Genomic DNA, 19,312 nt, shown 5'->3' with positions numbered 1-19,312 from the left:
ATAGTATTGTCTTTTGTTTTTTTTTTTATTCTGTCAGATAATTTGTGATAAAAATTTGGTTCTCTTTTGTTATTTTTTATTTATTTTATTCCAAAAGCATGTAGCCAGGTGCCATTTTTATACCAATTCAAATCTTTGTAGCCGTGATGGATCTACTCTTAACTATCCCTCTACAGTCTCTGCATTAGGCCAGCAATAAAGTGGTGTAAATCAAATGATCAAGACTACTCTTTACTAGAATAAGAGGAGGTTTGCATCAGTCTAATATCTCTTGAAATATCGTTACAAACTGAATCAGTTTATCTATATATAATGCAGCACGTGAAAACTAGGCTTAAGTCACTTTTTTATATTTCTTACAGTTTGAAAAATTCTAGACAAACATCCAAAAATGGATTTAAATAGTTTTTTGGTTTATTTTTGTATGAAATTTTACGACGGCAAACACTGGAAAATCTACTCTGTTCTCGATTGCGTCATTTCCCTGATGTTTTTATACATTACTTATTACATTACTCAACTGTCGTCTTGCAGTCAAGTTTGTTGCTCTACATCTTTCAATGGCTTTTCTCATTCTAGATTACCATCAGTAGCTAAACATGCATTGGTCCTTTGAGGCTTTAAATCCAAAATGTGCAGCTGAATCTAATAATGGCAACAATAAAATCACAAGTTTGTAGCATGTAGAATTTATTGTGTATTGTGGAAAAGATAAAATGACAGAAAGATTTGAAAGATCTTAAACAACACTTTAGCTGTATGGCAGATCAGCATCCACAAGGCTGTTTATTCTTTGTCACATGACTTATGCTTAACTATTATGTCACCCACTACAATGCAGAATCAACCTCTCTGCCTTGTGGTTGATTTTTAACATTCAATATCAGGTTTATAACAGCTACTCAAGCATTACATGTCCTAGTCTCCTAAAGCCAGTGTTAACTGGTGTCCAATTTTTCTTTGTTGTAGTTTGTTGTAGCTTCAAAAGAACCATTACATAAAAATGCAGATTAAAAAACATTCCCAGTACTGTAGAATTATATTAAAATAATTAATTTCCCTTCATGTGCAATAAAATTAATAACTAGCAATAAGAAATCTCCTTTCTTATATGATAAAGTTTAAAACCAACCTTAAAATCTACTTATAAATTAAACAACAAATGTACATATAATCTCTATAGCAAAACATTGTTATCATAAGAGAAACATTTTGTGGTATTTTTACATTAACATTTACATTTTGAAAAATGTTGACAATGCAAAAAAAAACTTTCACCAGATGTTTATCAGCATTTTGTACCATCGTCTCTATTATACAATGACATTGGCAGCTGTTTTTAAAAAATAGTTCAACTGTTAAAGTGATTCAAAGAAATTAAATGAATCTGATAAGCTAGCTGAATAGAGCCTGACCGATATTTTAATATATTTTAATATAACTCATTTTAATTACTATTCAAATAACTGTAAATACTACAGCTATGTGTATTGCTGTGACTCTCCATATTTCAAAATCTACCACAGAAAGATGCACAAAGGTGTATAAAAATATACGCACAAAGTGTTTTGGATCCCTTGAGAATTTTTATTTTTGGTCTTGTTGTTCCCATTTTCTTTAATCTGACTGTTCAAAGGGAACCCGAGAAGTCTGCTGGCCTGATCATCATTGTAGTGGTCTTCAGTGAGTAGCCTGAGCCTTTCCAGTAGTACCATTTGATTCCATTGAAGCGATTGGCGTTTTGGCCCTTTTGGTAATACATCCCATTCAAGTTGGACGGACCACAGGCATCAAACCACCAGCCTACAATAGAAAAACATTATTAATTTAACTGTTGTGTACTTTTTTTAGAGGTGGTAAGTTTGTGTTTAGACACATTACAACTAATCTGCTTGTTTAGATCCATTATACAAAACAACAGATTGTAAGGACAGTTATGTCTAATGTAGGCTTGAGCTGCCTACATTGGGGGTGGGGGGTCATTAATGTACCCTGTAAAGTAGTATTGCTTGAGGAAATTTGTCAGATTTCTCAGAAGCCAGTCCGGAGGAGCAAATGGCCTTGTGAAACTAGCGTAGTGCCCATTTGGGGAAAGTGTAAGCAGGTTATTTTTCTAGCTAAAGTTCATAGATTTCCTCTAAACCTGTGGCAGGCAGGCAGTCATAAAGTTACTGTTTTAAGAAGAGGGCAGCTATATAAGGATACGGTCAGTCAAATCAAATGTGTGTCTGACTGTGCGTGTTTAAAAAGTGACTGTCCGGAAAAGGTAGATGCCAGGTTTCTCAAGAACTGCTCATCCATTTGGGAAACCAGAGAGAAACAAAAAACAAAACAAAAACCCCAGAATTAAGTAAAGAAAGCGGACCCAATGTCTTTATGGAAACCACTTCGGGTTTTTAGAGTGATTACTTTTTGTGGAAGTTAGAACATTTTGGCCGGGCCTCATTTTTAAATTTTAAACCCATTTTAAAGTTAAGGTTTTTTGTGTTTATGGCGCTCCTCACCCACTCATCTGAAAATCCTTGAACTACCCACAGCACTTACTCTCATACTCAGCAGCACACATACAGAAGAACTTTCAGACAGATTATTAATGGGGTTTTTTTAACCCTCGGCCTGACAGACGATCCATTTTATGCTATTTAAGTAACCATACGTCCATTATCATTTGTGATAGAGTCAAAATTCAAATGGTTTCAGAATGAAGTGAAGACGTGCTTTTGGGATATTTGGTGTATCAAGGTAGCACAAAGCATTCACAAGGTACTGCTGTCTGAGCACCGGCAGAAAAATAAGCTCCACCTAGGTTTTACCATGTGTGCTTCACATTAGCAAAACTCCTCAACTATTTCTGCACTAGAGAGAAAATTTATATGGTTCCTGAAAGATAAGAAGTATTTTGTAATTTACAAAATACAGCCAAAATTACAAAATAAGACCTGACAGGCTGTAGAATACTTGGCTGATAAAGGGTTAAAAAACTTGTTATTTTTGTGTGTTGTTTTGAAAGACATTATAGTGAGAAGTGCATTTAGCCCCGTTTAGATCCAGATTTATTGCATTCATTAGCATTTTTGTTTATTTCAATTTCATGCTTGTAATGACAGATCCCACTTTTCTCTTTTTGCTGGACCAGTGCCCCTCTGTTACAATTGTGTATAATGTGCTCAAAGGAGTCCCCTGTGAGAGACCCCTCATGGGAAAAAAAGGATAGGGTAAGGGTTTGTGTGTTTTCATGTTCACTTGGCAAACCCCAGTACTGAAGGAGGCAAACTTCTGGCAGCTGAGTTACTTTACGGGGAATGGACGAGGACCTTTAAGCCATCAGTAGAGAGAGGGAAAAGCTCTGTTCCCAGGCTATTAATGTGAGCCATTGTAGAGACTGAATTCCCCGATGAGTTGATCAGTGATTAAGTCTGAGCTAATTGTGCTCTTTGACACGACTACAAAAGGATGGCTGCCCTTAAATTGGCCTTAAAGATTTTTGGGGCAAGTGCCAAGATTTTGTATGGATGGGAATTTGTTCCAGAAAATGTCCATTACTGATTGACACGTTTTTATTTTTTAATTTTCCAAGCTAAGGCATGATATTTACAGTAGTCTGTTCCTACCTCCTGTTGTCAGTTGTGAACATTTGCAAACACATTTGTCATGGTCTGCATCCTTTGTACTGAATTCACTTCCTGGCTGCCCAATGCTGCTTATTTTGCCTGCCGTTCCGCTGTAGCCTTTAAGGTGTATCCTGTAAAATGGAAAAGGGAAAATGAAGGAAGAAGAGGAAGTCTGTAATTTCTGTTCCTCAAAAGGCATTGCTCAACCTCACTTATGTACTTCTTCGGCCTAACAGCAGAAGAACAGAAGCCAGCGCTATTTAATTTTGTTGATACTTGTGTCTAGCAAATATTTAAAAAAAAACTACTTTTATTTTATGACAGTGAAGTTTTTTTGTAATGCTATTTGTCTGTTTTCTTTTTAGTTATCCGGCATCGCTGAGCAAAAAAGATCTCAACACCAAATTAGAGTAGAGTGGAGACCTCAATAAAGCTGTGTTGAAATGGGACATTTCAAGCTCTGATTGTCAAATTAAGCTTCAGGTATAGAAGTCAGCTTTGATTGGAAAGCAAAAACATGTTTGGAGGTTGTCTTATTGTCAGGAAAGAATGTCTGAAAAACTGAGGCTTTTAATGTATTTCCTATTTTTCATGTACTGAAGAGCTTTAGTACGTTTTCTTTGGGCTGATGCCAGTACATCAGGATCAGGAAGTATATAGTGTTATACAGCATGAAACACTATCCAGGGACATTTCTAGAGTGGGTCCAAATAGTAGTTGTTGTTCAGCAGTTAAAATTGTATAAATGATAGTGATGAGTGATGAGGTCAATCAACTCAGTAGTCTTGTGTTTGTCAGTAAGGTAAAGGACGCATACTTGTGATGATCTAAAAGTTTGCATCCAGAGTAGCTGAAAACATTTTAAAATATTACACCCATACTTTTCTAATGCAGATTCAACTTGATGTTCACGTGTTGGAGATTGCACTCTGCTGCATTATGTTGAGAATATAGCTTGTTTTGAGGCTACTAGCTTCTCTATATTTACATATTTAATTTCATTGAGTTTCCAGGCTATGCTTTAATTATGTCATGTTATCTTGGCTCAAAATTAGCAGCAGTTTTTAGTATGTGTTAAGGATAGCAGTCTTCAAAAGTGCTTTCGTAACAGTGTATAACTTGCTGATGGGCTTTTTTGTCCTTAATAACTTGAGCTGCACGAGCAAAAACATTTTGCTGCTCAAAGCATGAAATTTAACAAAATATTAATTACTTGCCACTTGGGGCCTGATAGATTTATTTCAACATACTTGTAATTTTGTGCTTCATTGTCAAGAGAAAATTGGTCGTATTGTGAGAATCCAGAGTTTCCTTCCCAGTCACTCAGCTGGATCCTTAATTTGTAGGACTGTTGATTTGACAGTCTGGAGACAAATTCATTTCCTAACCAGAATTCTCCAGAAGGTTCTCCGAATCCCTGAAAGTACACAAAAGAAAAGTTATAAAACTGTGTGAATGTCCTGCAGTCATTGCTTTTCAGTTTAACAAGGAGTACACCAATGGGAGATCAGAATGTGCTACATTTTTGACTATAACATTAAAAGTTATTTTTCCTCTGAATATAAAATATTTAATCTGTTTACAAAATCCAATTTAAGAAAAAATCACAAATATTCACTTTTACAATAAGAAGTTAATGAAAAAACCATGTCAGTTTTAACTACGCTTGCATTCATAGTGTCAGCCCAGTTGTATCCTACTTGTCGTTGTACAATTTCAGGGGCATTGGCTGTAATAACAGTGGAATTGAATATGATACTTAATGACAAAGAGCGAAAAATATGTATAGCCTCTTTCTAAAATGTGAGGGGGTAAATGCTACTATTATTTTCCTGAGCAGAAGATGGGCATTGCTTCTCTGTGTTAGTGGTTACGGTTTGTTCCTTCTTTGAATTACCTCAGAGGAGACAATCTCCAGCTCCTTAAAATATAGTCAATGGCCCAAACCAAATCTGACCACTGTTGGGCTGTTTGATTTGGAATGGAGGCCGTAACCTGGGTAATATTATTTTTAAGGGAAGAATTTCTTCCTCGAAGCTTTTACCTTTTTGTACTCTTGCCACGTACGGTGAAAGTCAACACGGCCGTCAAAGCGTTTTTGTATAACAGTCCAGCCACCTCCTTCTGTCTCCATGTCACAGAAAGCCTACAGACACAATGAAAAAAAGAGGAGTGAAAATTTATTCAAATATAATCCTCTGTAAACAGTGCATACTTATTTATATTTTGACCTAGATAAAATAAATGTGTTCTAGGTTTCAGAAGTGCAGTCAGAAGTTTTAAAAAGTATCTAAGGAGATCACAGTTGTAGCTCAAGCATGCGCGTTGCTGATAAAAGTCAATGAACGTTTTAAGCTAACCTCGCTGCCCTTTTTAAAAGACAAAACTGAATTTCTCCTAAAGCAGCATGCTCTGTTTTATTAACTGATAGGTCAGATCATGCCTGTGTGAATGTTTATGTACATTTTGAAGATTTTCAGTATGTGCTGGCACTGATACATGTGTGACGTACGAGTGAGTGATTTTTAATGATCTAAAAAAGTGTGCCTTACCCATTTATGGCTCAGTCACACGAGAGAAAAAAATAGGATGGCAACATCCTTGTCACTAGGAAGGCAACTTGTGTCCAAACAGTCATGGTCCAATTGGGACTGACTTCACTCTCCAACAGATTAGCGAAGGTTTGCAAATAATTGCTGCTTAATTTATAAATGTGTATGGATTGCCAACATATTTCAATCAGTCTGCATCAATGAGCACAATTAATCTGCAACAGGGGACTCAACTGGTTGAAATAATTTCTGTTTCCAGTCTACTTGAATTGCTTTTTATTGCTTTTGCTGTGTACGTAGATGGCACCAAATTTAAGAGTTTTGTGGATTTTTCACTGTTAACTGCCGTATTGTCACAGATTGCATATAATCATCAACTTGCTGTTCAGTGACAAAGTAATAGCAGACCGTCTTTGTCTTATTTCTGTTTTACCGCAATCTTGAGGCTCCAAAGTTGTTTTAAAGACACATTGATTGCGATTGTTTGCAGATTTTGCCCTCATCTTCAAAGCAACCTTTTCAAAGGGAACAAGTTTAATGGGCATGGTTGCAGTCATTTTGTTTGTCCCATACCCACCAACCACTGTTTTTTCTAGTATGACTGTAGCATGATAATGTAGCATAAAACCAGCTGAAAACAGTCAGTCAGGCCTACTTTACCTTAACCTCCATTGTACTGTTGGGTAATGTTAGCGTGTAGACACCACTGTTGGTATTTCCTGATTTGTAGACGGCAGCACAGTCCATGAATGTAGTAGGTGTGTCCCGCATCATGACAGTTTTAGGACCTGTAGAAGAAATTAACTTTTTCATTTTAAACAACTCACAGCTGTATAGCATTTAGCTGTCAGGTTGTGCTAAGCTAATATGTTTGGATTATGATAAAAGTTCTGCATGTTTCTTTAGTCTCAAAACGTAAAGTTTAAAAGACTTAAGCTGATGGGAAACAGCTAGCCTAGGTAGTATAAAATCAAACGAAATAGCAACAGCTTGTAGCTTCATCTTAACTGATTTAATGCTATTGGTCTCGACTTTTACTTTTACGTCAAGCTGTCTCAGCCTACATGTAAGGTCTACGGTCGGACCCCTTAGCAAATGTAGGCTGACATAAATGCTACTTAAAAGACCCCCTACTTGATCTTTCATTTTAAAAGAGGTTACAATGGCCTGATGAGGGGCTGCCTCACCTTGAGCGGTGCCAGAAGCGATGTTAGAAATGAGGTTGTTCACAGTGTCCAGTAGCTCCTGCTGCTGATACTGCAGGGCTGTGTTGTTGGTTGAGACTTTGAGCAGTTGCTGCTCCAGCTCACCGATGATAGCCGTCTGCTTCAGTATCAGAGTCTGGAGCTGCTCCTTTTCTTCTTGAAGCATCTTCATCTCCACCTGCCTCTGCTCCTCCATCTCTTTTACTTTCTTCTCTAGAAAACTGAGGAGAAGCATGCAGGTTCAGCAGGTAGCTTCTTCATTACCTAAATACTGCTGCTAGTGAATTTGAAAATTTAAAATTTTTCCCATTTTGTTTGCTTTCCTCACCTGTTCTTGTCATTCAGTTTGTTGATGTCGTTTGTTTGGACAATTAGTTGCTTTTCCAATTTGTTGGTTGACAAAGAGTTTTCAAGAAGCTGGCGCTCAATCCGAGTTGTATGATGAATAACCTAAAATTAAAAGAACGAAATGAAGCACAGTGTCTTAGCCATATCTCATTATAGGTCATCCATTGATTCTGTAGACTTGAGACTTGAGATTGTGCTGTAAATGTTTTGTACTGTCTTTATGTCAATTGGTTGCCAATATCCTAAGAATTGGATGGACCCAAATGAAACACTCTTTTACTTTGGATATAATGAAATTAAATATTATTGTGCTTTCAGGTTTAATACAACAGCCAATTTCCTGGAAATAAAAACCTTTAAACATGTAAATAAGTCCTAAATTTAATAAGAGTCAGAGATATCAGTCAAGAGCCAATCTGGACATGAATCTTTGTATTTCGTCACGTTGATCAAGTTAAACTGGGTTTGCGCCTGTGATCAAATAACCATTTTAAAATGGAAAAAAACATGACAGGAAAGAACAGCCAAGTTCCAATACAGCAGACATACCTGAACAAGGGGAAACTGAGAATCCACGTATTTTCACAAACCTACGTATTGAACTGCACATGGGGTTGGGGACCTTGCCACCAATTTCCCAGTTCGGAGGAACTGAACTCAGCAAAAAGCAGCTTGTTTACATGGATCCTAGCTGTGTGTCTCCAATGGAGCTGTTGATGTCTTTGAACAGACGGATGTCTGATTGTGACAAACTGATAGACCCTTTCTCTGGGAATACAAGTGTGCTAATAACAGGAAATGCTGTACAGTTGGCTCACATAAGGTCATTGACGTGTAGCCACAATAATAAACTGACGCCATCATGCCTGTTTTTCTCTCTGCTTAATTTTTTTTAACACTTGCAAACGATAATATTTATTGCAGCGTTTCACTGAGTAGGCTGTTATTTCTGCTTTTGAGGAATAAACAAAATGTGCAGTTTCACCTGTGCCTCCACATTGGTCAGTTTCCTTGTTTGCTCAGCAGTTTGACTTAGCAGGTTTGTCCCGATTTCAATCATTGTAGCGGTGTGGTTGTGTACAGCAGTCTGTTGGATTTGGATCATGTCCTGCTTCATGCTGTCTTGTATGTAGCTCTCAAGCTGCAAAAGAGAACGATGATAATTAGGTTTAGACAGTTTTTGTGAGCTACCGATTCTCTTCATCACCTGGTCATTTTGTTGTATATAATCCTGTGTATTAGGGGTAATACAGAGGTCTATATATTGACATTAGTATGGGACACAGAGATTCTGTTTCTCATTGGTTGTGGACAAGCAAGAAATCAGGAGTTAAATAAAATGTTTCTCATGAGCTAAAGCTACTTTCAGGTACTCGCTTATTCACAAGAGGTCACCACAGCAGGCAGCTCCCTTCCTAACGCAACCCCCAAAGGGATTTGTGTCTCCTTCTGGGATTTAACGGGCGCTAACCTGACGCTTGTTTTGTGAATATGTGAGCCATTACACCTGCCTCCCTAAAACTGTATGGACTCTGATAATATATATTTCTTATAATCTGTAACCCTAATAAATGTAAGTGCTCTGTGTATTTCATTAGTAATGTGGATGATAATGTAAATGTCGGAAATAGGACGATAATACAGTGAAAACATGCACCAAGATTGATTTTTAAGATGGGACCACAGGGATAGAAATTTACAAAGGTTGCCCATCATGAGACCTTTTCACTGAAAATCTGTCTCGTTTCAGTGTCAAACATTACGTAACCTTGCCCGTGTCAAACTTCTTAATGATTTAGGGATTTGTTCTCGTCTACCTTACTGTATTGCCAGATTTAGACCCAGACTAATCATTAAGTTATTTCCTGCATGGTGTTCCTGAGTGGCAATCAGGTCACACGACTCGTAAACAGGATGGAAGTGCTGAGTGAGAAGTTACATCCTTCATGACAGTGTGCAACTTGTGTGCAACTGGAAACCAGCGTCAGTCGAATATCGATGTTATCTCCTCTTAGTTTGCATAATCACTGTTGTTATTTATTCATCAGTCAGAAATGCAACGGCAGACATTTTATTTGACTACTAATACTTATGCTAAAACAACCAAAGGCTGCAATTAGTGCTGATTTTGTTTGTCTTCCTCTCTTGCTGTCTAGTTTGTTTATGTTCTCGGATTCACGCAGATATGTGGAAGGGTGTCATTTGAATTGTTGGCAGGATGTCCCATTGATAGTCAATGATCTAATCAGTTGTTTACTCTGTGTGCCTCAGAGGCATCAGTGAGGCAATGACTGTGTTCCTCAGTCATGTGACAGACATTTTTTCTCCAGCTGTCATCAGTTGGTGCGGCATGAATAGTACTTTCATTAATGAAATGAGTACACTCTAATAAAAAAGCACAACAAACCTACTGATTTGCAACTTTTTCTTTTCTAATGTGCAACTTTATTTAAAGACCCCCAGTATGCTTATTTGACTGCTGTGAAGTCCTCTGCATAGATGGAATTGCTTGTTTTTTCAGATTATTTTCTTTTCGTCTAATCTCTTCCATCCATCCACCAAACCATTGATGGATGGAGGTGATGATGAGATTTATAACCTCAGTGAGGCAGGGCTGTGAGGCATTCATTCAAACATGAAGCAGGCAATATTTCAATTCACCTTAGCTGCTTATTGTTTTTTAGGGTTACATGACATACATTTTTCTCAGTGGAGCTTTTAATGAAGAGTTAAAATAGAGTTTGAGCGCTCTGGAAAGCTGTGCCTGAACACGCTCTCACCTGCTGGATTAGATGAGCCTGAGTATCTTTTGCTGTTCTGATGTTGAACAAATATGTCTCTCTTACTTTATTTGCGATGACGGTGTTCACCTCACTTTTAATACACACAACAAATTTCTGCTTAAAATTACTAAAAAGTCTCCCTACAGCTATTGGGTAGCAAAGTCATTGTCACAGTCAGCACAGTTTCCAAATGACACTTCAGTGTCATCAACTGCTGTGAGTTTTCAGTTATTCATTATGGCAGAATTAAGAAATACATTGGTTTGTTTTGTATATTAGTATATGCCTTAATACTTAATATGACATAGTGCAGCTTTTTCACACCTGAGTTGTGAGTTCTTCTCCCTAAAGTGTTAATTTGAGGCAGACATGTAACAGATGAAGATAAGGGAGTCGTCTTCTGTGCGCAGAGACTGATGTGAAACAGATGAAGTGCGCTGCTCCAAGTAAAACCACATTTTTAGTGCCACATACTTAATTAGCAATCTTCTTTAGTCTGTAAGAAATATCTGGGCGATCAGTACATTAGACGTGGCTTTGGATAAATGTTCGTTTGTATTGTGAACAGGCTGTGATTTCTGAGGCAGCACTTGAGTCTTTGTGTGAGTATAGCGCCATGTAACGGATCAGGGTTTGTTTTATGTTACGAGACGGGGGTCGTGTCATCAAACTGTGAGATGCTTTTTGTGTTTCTGGCTTGTCTTGTTTCGTTCTGATCATTAATCACACTCAGAAAAGGCCCAGGAAAAGAAACATCTCGCTTCTTTTGCTTGAACATGTAATGGCTCAGTAAACTGAAAGGAAAGTGTGCATCCACTCGTGTGGACACCTGCGCCTGCAAGTCTTTGTCAGTCCGGGTTGAATAAAGGTGTCTCACAGACACTGAGCACATTTTTTTGTGTCAATTTCAAATGTCATTAAATCAAAATAGATTCTCAAAGAGCCTTTCATCCATTCATCCATCCATTTTCCCAACCACTTATCCAACTTAAGGACGTGGGAGAGCTTTCAGAAGAGTCTTTCAGTCTTACAAAAACAAGTTTTGTTTTGTTCTTTCTTTTTTGTTGAATATGTGGTTGTTGGTGCTGTGATTTCTTTTAACTGCTTCTATGTAACTACACAGTGAGAGAGAAAAAACTGTTCTTGTTTTAATTTGGTCCGACACAATGAGCCATTCACCACGTGAAATGTGCAAGTTTCACATAATCATCTGTTCCACCCATAAAAGTATATTTGATACTTGCACGTAAGTGTAGAGGCAATATGGTGAGAGAATAATTTACTAGTCTTTGCCCACGTTGGGACAAAAGATCGGCATGAAAGTATCTCCACTTTGACACCCCTGTGGTGACTCCTTCAGCTCTTCACCACATTTTGTCCTCTTTCACATCATTGCAGTTTTTGGTACCTACGGAGGCTTTCTGTCATTACTCTTAACTTACTGCGATACAGTTTAACCACTGCGTTTAAATTTCTTTCACTGATGTCAAGGGTGTGACACAATTTTACCTTAAGCAGCCACTGCGTGTTGTTCTCCATGCTGATCTCCAGTTGTTCCAGCCTCTGAATTGACTCGTTGTCCGTAGGTCCGTCCTTCTGGACAGGATAGTTGTAGTTGTTATACTGAGTTTGGCAGTTATCCTGCTCAGGCAGCAGAAACGTATAGCTGCAAGGGCCATTTTGGATTTGATATTGTGTTTTCTCAGCAGCACTGAATCCAGTTCCCAGACCAAGGCACAAGCTTAAAACTAGTAGGTCCACATTCAGCATCTTCATTGTAGATCGAGTTATGTTAAACTTACAAATAAACCCCCTTGGATTTTCAAGGTTTCTTTAATCTTATCTCTATCTGATTAGATATCTTCTTCCAGCAGCATCCAAGTGTAAACAGCTCTCTTGAGTTTCTGCAGGTTCCTTTTATTACCTCTCAGTGGTAGGAGGAGAAGAAGCCATCAGGAATGAGAGGTAGTGTGTCCTAAGGTTGATGGTGCCAGACTGCATGTGCTCGCCTTTCATTAGACCCCTGACCACTTGCTATAGTGCTTTAAACTGTGAGTTTAAACCACACCCCCTTGCCTTTGGCCAGTCAGTGTGAAGAGCACTGAAGTGGAGATTCCTTTCAGTACACGCTCGCTGAGCAACACACAGGAGCAGATGCACAAACTACACATCTTCTACTATATCCTCCACAATACCCACATGTTTTTTTTGCTTTAGTTGAACAACTACTCAGGATGCAGCTGTCCACCTTCAGCACACTCTTTGATAGTAGCAGCGTCCATCCCATTCATTGAAAAATGTTTCCCGGTTTACAGCAAGCGCCCTGAATGGGAGATTCAAAGGAAGAAGTGTCCATTTCAACTTTATTATTAACCATTTCCTGTTTTGTACATATAAGCAGCACCTACATTAAATACACTGTCCTCTTTTTTTTTTTTTTTTAATAAAATTGGTTTATTTGATAAGCTCAAAATTTCTTAAAACTCTAAATAGATTTTCATTTCATGTCATTTATTATTTCCCAGTGGTTCAGAGTGGCCGTTTTATGACCTCCAATTAGAAAAACAAGATGGTTTTTTTTCATTTGCATCTACTTCAGAGTTTAAATGACATTAGCAGAACCATGATTCACAAGTATAATGAAGCATTAGATGCTTTTACCCTTGAAGACCAAAAAAGTCACAGGAAAGCTCATTGTTTTTTCCTTCTTACAAAAAAGAATCCATTTTTACAAAGCAGGTTTTTCTGTTAGGTTGGGAGTTTTAATCTCAGCAAGTTGTGGGTGTTTTCTGTAGCCTAGCCCATTGTTGTTTACACAAGCCCAAAATAGCCCAACAAAACATGGTCCCACACTCTTACACACAGCAAAGTGCAATTTTTTTTAATTTATTTATTTATTCTCATTTATTTATTTTACAGACTGAATGTTTTTGAAGCCTTCTAAAAGGTGTTGTGATTTTCCAGGATGTTCTGATAGTAATTAGGAGTAATGGAATATTTCCAGAAACTGTGGTGAACAACACGCCTAAAATGCATGCATTAGCGATTTGTTTTTCTGTGGCTTAAATAATGTTTTGCAGCAGAGAGCAAAACATTATTGTGAAAACTAATGGTTACGTTTGATAGAAAATTAGGGAACTGGCTTCCAGCAGCATGTAATGATACAAGCACGTGCATCCATTTATTTTTATAATAACTATTCTGCAACACACAGAGTGCATACTGTGGGGTCTTTTTGTCCAATTGGAGCACTATCTTGACATGACAAAGTTGTTGTAGTCAGTAAAAAAAAATGAAGGGCTCTGTGACATCAGAAAACTAACCACATGTGTGATGTGTAGTCTAATCACATTTTAGTGGCACCTAGAGGGGTCTTCTCGATGTCAAAATGACAAAAAACTGAATCGGACTAAACTTACAACACACGAACATGCACAATTTTAATGTTTTATATAACACACTGGACTCAAAGTGCAGGCTGAAAAAACAAGGTAAACTAGTTCAGTAACTCAGAACCTCCTTTAGCTGCAGCAGCCTCCATCAAATGTTTCCTGCACCACAAGTAGGAGGAATGTTGAACCATCACTCCTACAAGACTGTTTTAGGTCATCATTATTTCTGGGATGATTTGCTTGAACATTTAATTTCACTGAGTTGCTCATTCGACAACATCTCAGTTCAGTTTTCCTAAACACTGCTTCTCATTGTTTTCAACCTCTGGGTCATTTTCTCATTGCACCATCCAGCCTCTACAAAGCAGCAGGTCATGTAGCTCTCCCCTTACATTTTCTTGTGAAAACTTGTGGAGCGATGAATACATTGGTCTTTCAAAATGCTTTTGTAGATGTTTGCCATCGTTGAGCATCACTGTAATGCTTCTCATATGGTTTTGTCAAAGATGTTGCAATTGAGGCATGGTGCATACCAGCCAATATTTCTTGAGAAGAGCAGATTGATAATTGTAGATTTACATGAATAGTACAGCTGTTAAATATTTATTTGTGTCACGGGCTGCGACGGCAGACCGTGGAGTTGTAGAGAAAGTAGGGCCCAAACGCGAGACTCAAGTGAAGGACAGTGGATTTATTTATGGCGAGTGGACAGAAACGACAACTATATACAATTCAAGCACTGTGACTCCTGTGGCGATTCCTCCAAGAATCCCACACAGTGCACGTGTCCATAGCAGTGAAAAGGTGACAACTCCAAAAACCCGATTCCACTCTGTGATTTCCCCTCGTGACGACGTTCCTGACTCCCGACTCCTGGTGACACAAAAACACACACAGCTCAGCAGGCAGCCTTTAGTAGCGAAGCCGATCACAACACACTAATCTACGGAGGTACTTAACAGGTTCGACTTAGTATAATCCCGCGCCGACTGGGGCTCCGCCACCTTCTTAAATAAGGCGCCCCTCATGAAGCCATCAGCTGCAGCTGGTGAGGGCTAATGGGCGGCAGGTGCGGCAGTCCCCAGTGCGGGAACACTTCCGGATCGCAGTCCCCTCAGCGACCCCAAAACATCCGGGAGCACCCAGGGAGAAAGGACAAAAAGGGAGAGAAAACCACCATAACATATGGAAAAACATATACAAGAAATACATGAGCTCTGGGTCATCAGACCCAGACCATGACAATTTGATCCAGTTTGATTTGTTTAGATGACGTTCAGACCACATTTATGAGCACTCGACGTTCACAAACCTTTTCATGGGACAGTACAAATACCAAAACAGAATTGTAGGAAGTAGCCTGATGTAATAGTTATGGTATAAAGGAAATGTTACACATTTTAAGCACATTACCAAAGAGGAAGGACATGCAGTCATTGCAAAAATATTGACTTTTTCAGGTGTTCAGGCTGAATCACCCACGCAGTAGATTGATCTGCATCACTTTCAGTATTTCAGTTTATTTTACCGTCATTGAAAACTAAGGGAAGGGCAGGAACATCAACAGTGATTCAGTTAAACATACATCCAGTCCAGGGACCATTCATTAATTGAATTTATTACTGCTCCATTTATACAGCTTCCTTATGCTGTTAACATATGTAAAGTCTGCTGAGCTGTCGAGAACACAAAGTGTTTGATTATACAAGGATGCTAATTTATTCATCCTGGTTACAGCGCTGCTCATGCTGTCTGTTTGCCTCCACTGCCCTCTCTGGATTCTCACTTTACAAAAAAAAATGTAAAATTTGAATAAATAAAAGGTAATAAAATGCAGCTCATCCATTGTGTTACAATTTTGTACATTTTTGGCATCAGTACCATTTTGTTGGGGGTGAAAAAGGTTCTTGCTTCCACAGCCCAAATGCATGCTTATTAGTTTGAACGTGTTTGAATGTGAGCTATATAAAACAATTCAAGTCCATAGAATAAAGTGTTGTATGAATATATGTGAAAAAGGGGGGATCTGGTTAGTCGTAGCTTACTGTAGAAACTCCTCATCATTGTCTGCTTTGTTTCACTGGAGTCAGAAGCACAAATCAAAAACCTTACCTGATTTAACTTGACCTTATTTCCCCTTCAAGGTTGCCTCCTGCACCTCTAGACAGCACAGCTTCTCTTTATGTCAGACTCAATTCACGGGACTTTATCAACTTCCCAAAAATGAAAGTCAAGGATTATCTTTTAATACACTGGAACAGATCCAACGTGCATCACAAACGCACAAATTCAGGGGGGCAGAACAAAAGTTCTAGGCATTAATATAAAAACAACAACCACACCAATAGAGGATCTCGACGTGTCGGAGAACCAGACCTAGAAAGTGAGATTGGCTAAATTTAAAAAAGATTTTGGACTTTCATGGGTTACGTTTATTGATTACATTTCATATGCGATTGCACTGTTTATCAATTAACTCAAGCATTTTTTTCCACATTATGTTAAATTAAAAAAAGGTTTTAGCATATATGCTGATACTGATGCAGTGGGCTTTAGCTCGTCTCTACCCTTAAAAATTGGTATTAATGTTCGACATTAATAAGATACAAACAGAATTGTGAGTTATGATAAATCTATCTGCAACTACTTTGAGGGTAGATGGTCTCTGTTTCTCGCTTGTGTCACACTTTTCACTGTTTCTCTACAGCTCCGACAACAGCTGGACAGTGTTTGTAGAGAAGTCTGTCACTTCCACGCAACCTCACCAATATTCTAGAGACCAGAGCAATAACAAGGATGTTTTTGCCCACAGTATGGGGAATACACATTTTCCTTCATGACCAATGATCATGGACCAATCTAAGCCTTTGACTGGGGACTTATTTGCTTATTTGCTCCTACATTGTCACCGTGATTGTCATTCGTCATAAATGGCAGGTGAAATAATTGATAGACAAACTTCTTCTTGTATGTGTGCTTCTGTTTTTCCTCCCATATTATAGCTCAGATAAAGTCTTTTAATCTTTAATGAGGGTTAAATTTAATGTGATGCTATTTCCTGAACTCTTTCCTCAACAGTGTCTGATTTTGTGAATAAAGACTTAAAGCCTTGAAGTCTGTTTTTTGCATGTATTTGACTTGGTATAGAGCCGTTTGCCCCTTCAGTTTATCAGCTGAACCCTGCTGCGTACTGTACAGAACTGTCGTGAGAATTTAGAGCATCAGTTACCAAACTTGAAAAGAAAGACCCTCCAAGAAAATCACAGCTTCAGTCAGGCAAAGAGCTTCAAATAAGTCTGAGAACAAGGTGAGCTTAAAAAAATGAAACAAGGCACAGAGGTTGGGATTGTAGTTCAACTTGTTCTTACCTGAGTTTATGTGATTCTAATCCGATTAGAGTTACTTGGATGTATCAGAGTTTGATCAGAATTTATCAATTTTCTACTGCAATAAACTGTATTTGAGTGAGGTTTAGCATTTAGCTGTGGGTTGCAAATGTCTGCTGTTGCTGTCTAAATTGGTCTCATATGCTGCAGTGATTGTGCGTTGGTTTAGGCCGTGAGGGTGTGTGCCTCCCAGCCAAACTGCTGCTTTATCTCCAGCAGCCACCTTCAGGCTATTTTCAGTACTTCAGTGCTGAAACTGGCTTGAAGGAATCAGATTTGTGATTCTGATGAATGCAAATTAGATTTTTGAGGGTCAAAGTGGACACTTTAATTTGCTCCACAGATGAATAACATTTTTGAATTTGACTTGAATTTATTCATCGGCGGCAGCACACATTAGTATCATGTAAAAGCGGTTTCAGGGAAGAGTGCTCTATTTGCCTCTTTTAGTGCCGTGTAGGTTGACAGCACTGATCTTTAAAAGGGAGAGAATTGTTTTCATGTTTATCAGAGAAAGAAAAGCTGTGACTCATATTTATCAAGTTTCCATTTGAAATCTTGGTAGAACTACAAGGGACAAAGGTTTCCTGAAAATCTGAACACAATGAATTCTGGGAAGTGTGCCAAAAAACCTAACAATGTTTGATGGATTAGTGAGCAGTCATCGGGAGATTAAATTGACTCATAATTCCTTGTAAAGTCACACAATATGAGTTCATGATTATTCTGTGTTTGTCTCTGCTTGGCCACCGTGGAGCGATTGTGGTGGTGTTTTTGCTTGTGTCCCCTTTTCATGACTGTGTGGGCATGTACAGTTTATACTGTACTAAACCGACAGCTCACTTCCTCACAGACCTTTTTTCCCCCGCAGATGGCATTTTGACACGTCACAGTCGATAAATCTCAGGACTAAATAATGAAAAGAATTAAGAATAAATTGCTTCTTCCTCAGGGCCCTGAAACTGTGCATGATGGCTCATTCTTAATCTGTCATTAACTGTTGTGAGACTGGAATATAATTAATCCATGGTTAATGGTGCTAGTAGCACCTGCATGTTTACTGCTATCACAGGGCAAAATGATGTGAACATGCTTGTGCTTATTAATCCAGTTTGGTAAAGTCATATAATCCCCATTAGAGCTCATAGACTTCATCCACACCGCTGTTATAACACGAAACAATAGGTAAACACGGGTGTTGCTAATGACGTTAATGAGAGTCCTGTTTTCATTTAGAACTGAGCCCAATAACTAATAAAAGATATATCAAATATCAAATTAGTAGCACCTGATGTTAACCACTATTTCATGTAAGAGAGATTTAACAGGCAGAGTGATGACACATCTTTTAAGTTAACAATGAGTTTTTCTGCAAAGGAATCTCTGTCATTATGTATAGTTGTGATGAATGAGATGTTAAAAGTGGAAAACATTTGATGTGGCAGGTTCAGTGCCTTTAATTTAGCTTTTAGACATTTTGAGTAATGCTCTTTGCTCTGTCAGAAGTTGGATTACAAAAAAACTGTCATTACTATGCTAATTAATTCCTGGAGTCTCTTTATTTGAGTCAGCATCAAGAAACAGACAACAAAGTCTGCCACACATGCAGAGCTGTAACTTTTACACTTCTGTTTTTGTGCAAAACATTTTAATGAACTCTGGATTTGCTGTTAAAGAGCCAGAATAGCTTCTAAGTCTTGTTTCCAGCTTTTGTGCTGAGGTATGCCAATAAGCTGCTGGCACTAACTTCATATACTCACTGGCACGTCATAGGTTACGTCTTACTATTAATGAGTTGGAAGACCTTTTGCCTTCAGAATTGCGTTAATACTTCATGGCACCAATTCAACAAGGTGTTGGAAACATTCCTCAGGGATTTTGGTCCATATTAACTCGATAGCATCACATCACTTGCTGCAGATTTCTCAGCAGCACATCCATGATGCAAATCTCCCACTGCTCCACATCCCAAAGGTGTCCTGTTGGACTGAGATCTGGTGATCTCCCTGTCATGTTCAAGTAAGCAGTTTGAGAT

General features: G+C 38.3%; 2 protein-coding genes across 3 annotated transcripts in view; one reads left to right on the top strand and one right to left on the bottom strand.

The window, feature by feature from the left end:
* Positions 1 to 19,312, top strand: part of mcph1 (microcephalin 1) — a 36,322-nt gene that overhangs the window by 15,259 nt on the left and 1,751 nt on the right. The window contains exon 14 of one of the 2 annotated variants that reach the window (XM_026189135.1): positions 16,599 to 17,002. The exons of the other annotated variant lie outside the window; for it this stretch is intronic. Coding sequence (XP_026044920.1) covers positions 16,599 to 16,667 — 69 coding nt within the window. The 3' untranslated portion in view covers positions 16,668 to 17,002. Of the gene's footprint in view, positions 1 to 16,598; positions 17,003 to 19,312 lie in introns of those variants that run through there. 2 annotated transcript variants of the gene reach the window in all.
* Positions 660 to 12,897, bottom strand: angpt2a (angiopoietin 2a). Its single transcript, XM_026189155.1, has 9 exons — positions 12,009 to 12,897; positions 8,702 to 8,857; positions 7,697 to 7,818; positions 7,351 to 7,589; positions 6,824 to 6,951; positions 5,656 to 5,757; positions 4,862 to 5,028; positions 3,612 to 3,742; positions 660 to 1,803 (listed from the first exon to the last, which is right to left on the bottom strand). Exons 1-9 carry the CDS (start codon positions 12,273 to 12,275, stop codon positions 1,631 to 1,633), a joined length of 1,485 nt encoding a protein of 494 aa, XP_026044940.1. The 5' UTR covers positions 12,276 to 12,897; the 3' UTR covers positions 660 to 1,630.

This window comes from Astatotilapia calliptera, chromosome 13, assembly GCF_900246225.1.
Source record: "Astatotilapia calliptera chromosome 13, fAstCal1.2, whole genome shotgun sequence".
Taxonomy (NCBI): Eukaryota; Metazoa; Chordata; class Actinopteri; order Cichliformes; family Cichlidae; genus Astatotilapia; species Astatotilapia calliptera.
Note: the sequence above shows the minus strand (reverse complement) of the source record. Positions and strands in the feature narration are given on the sequence as shown.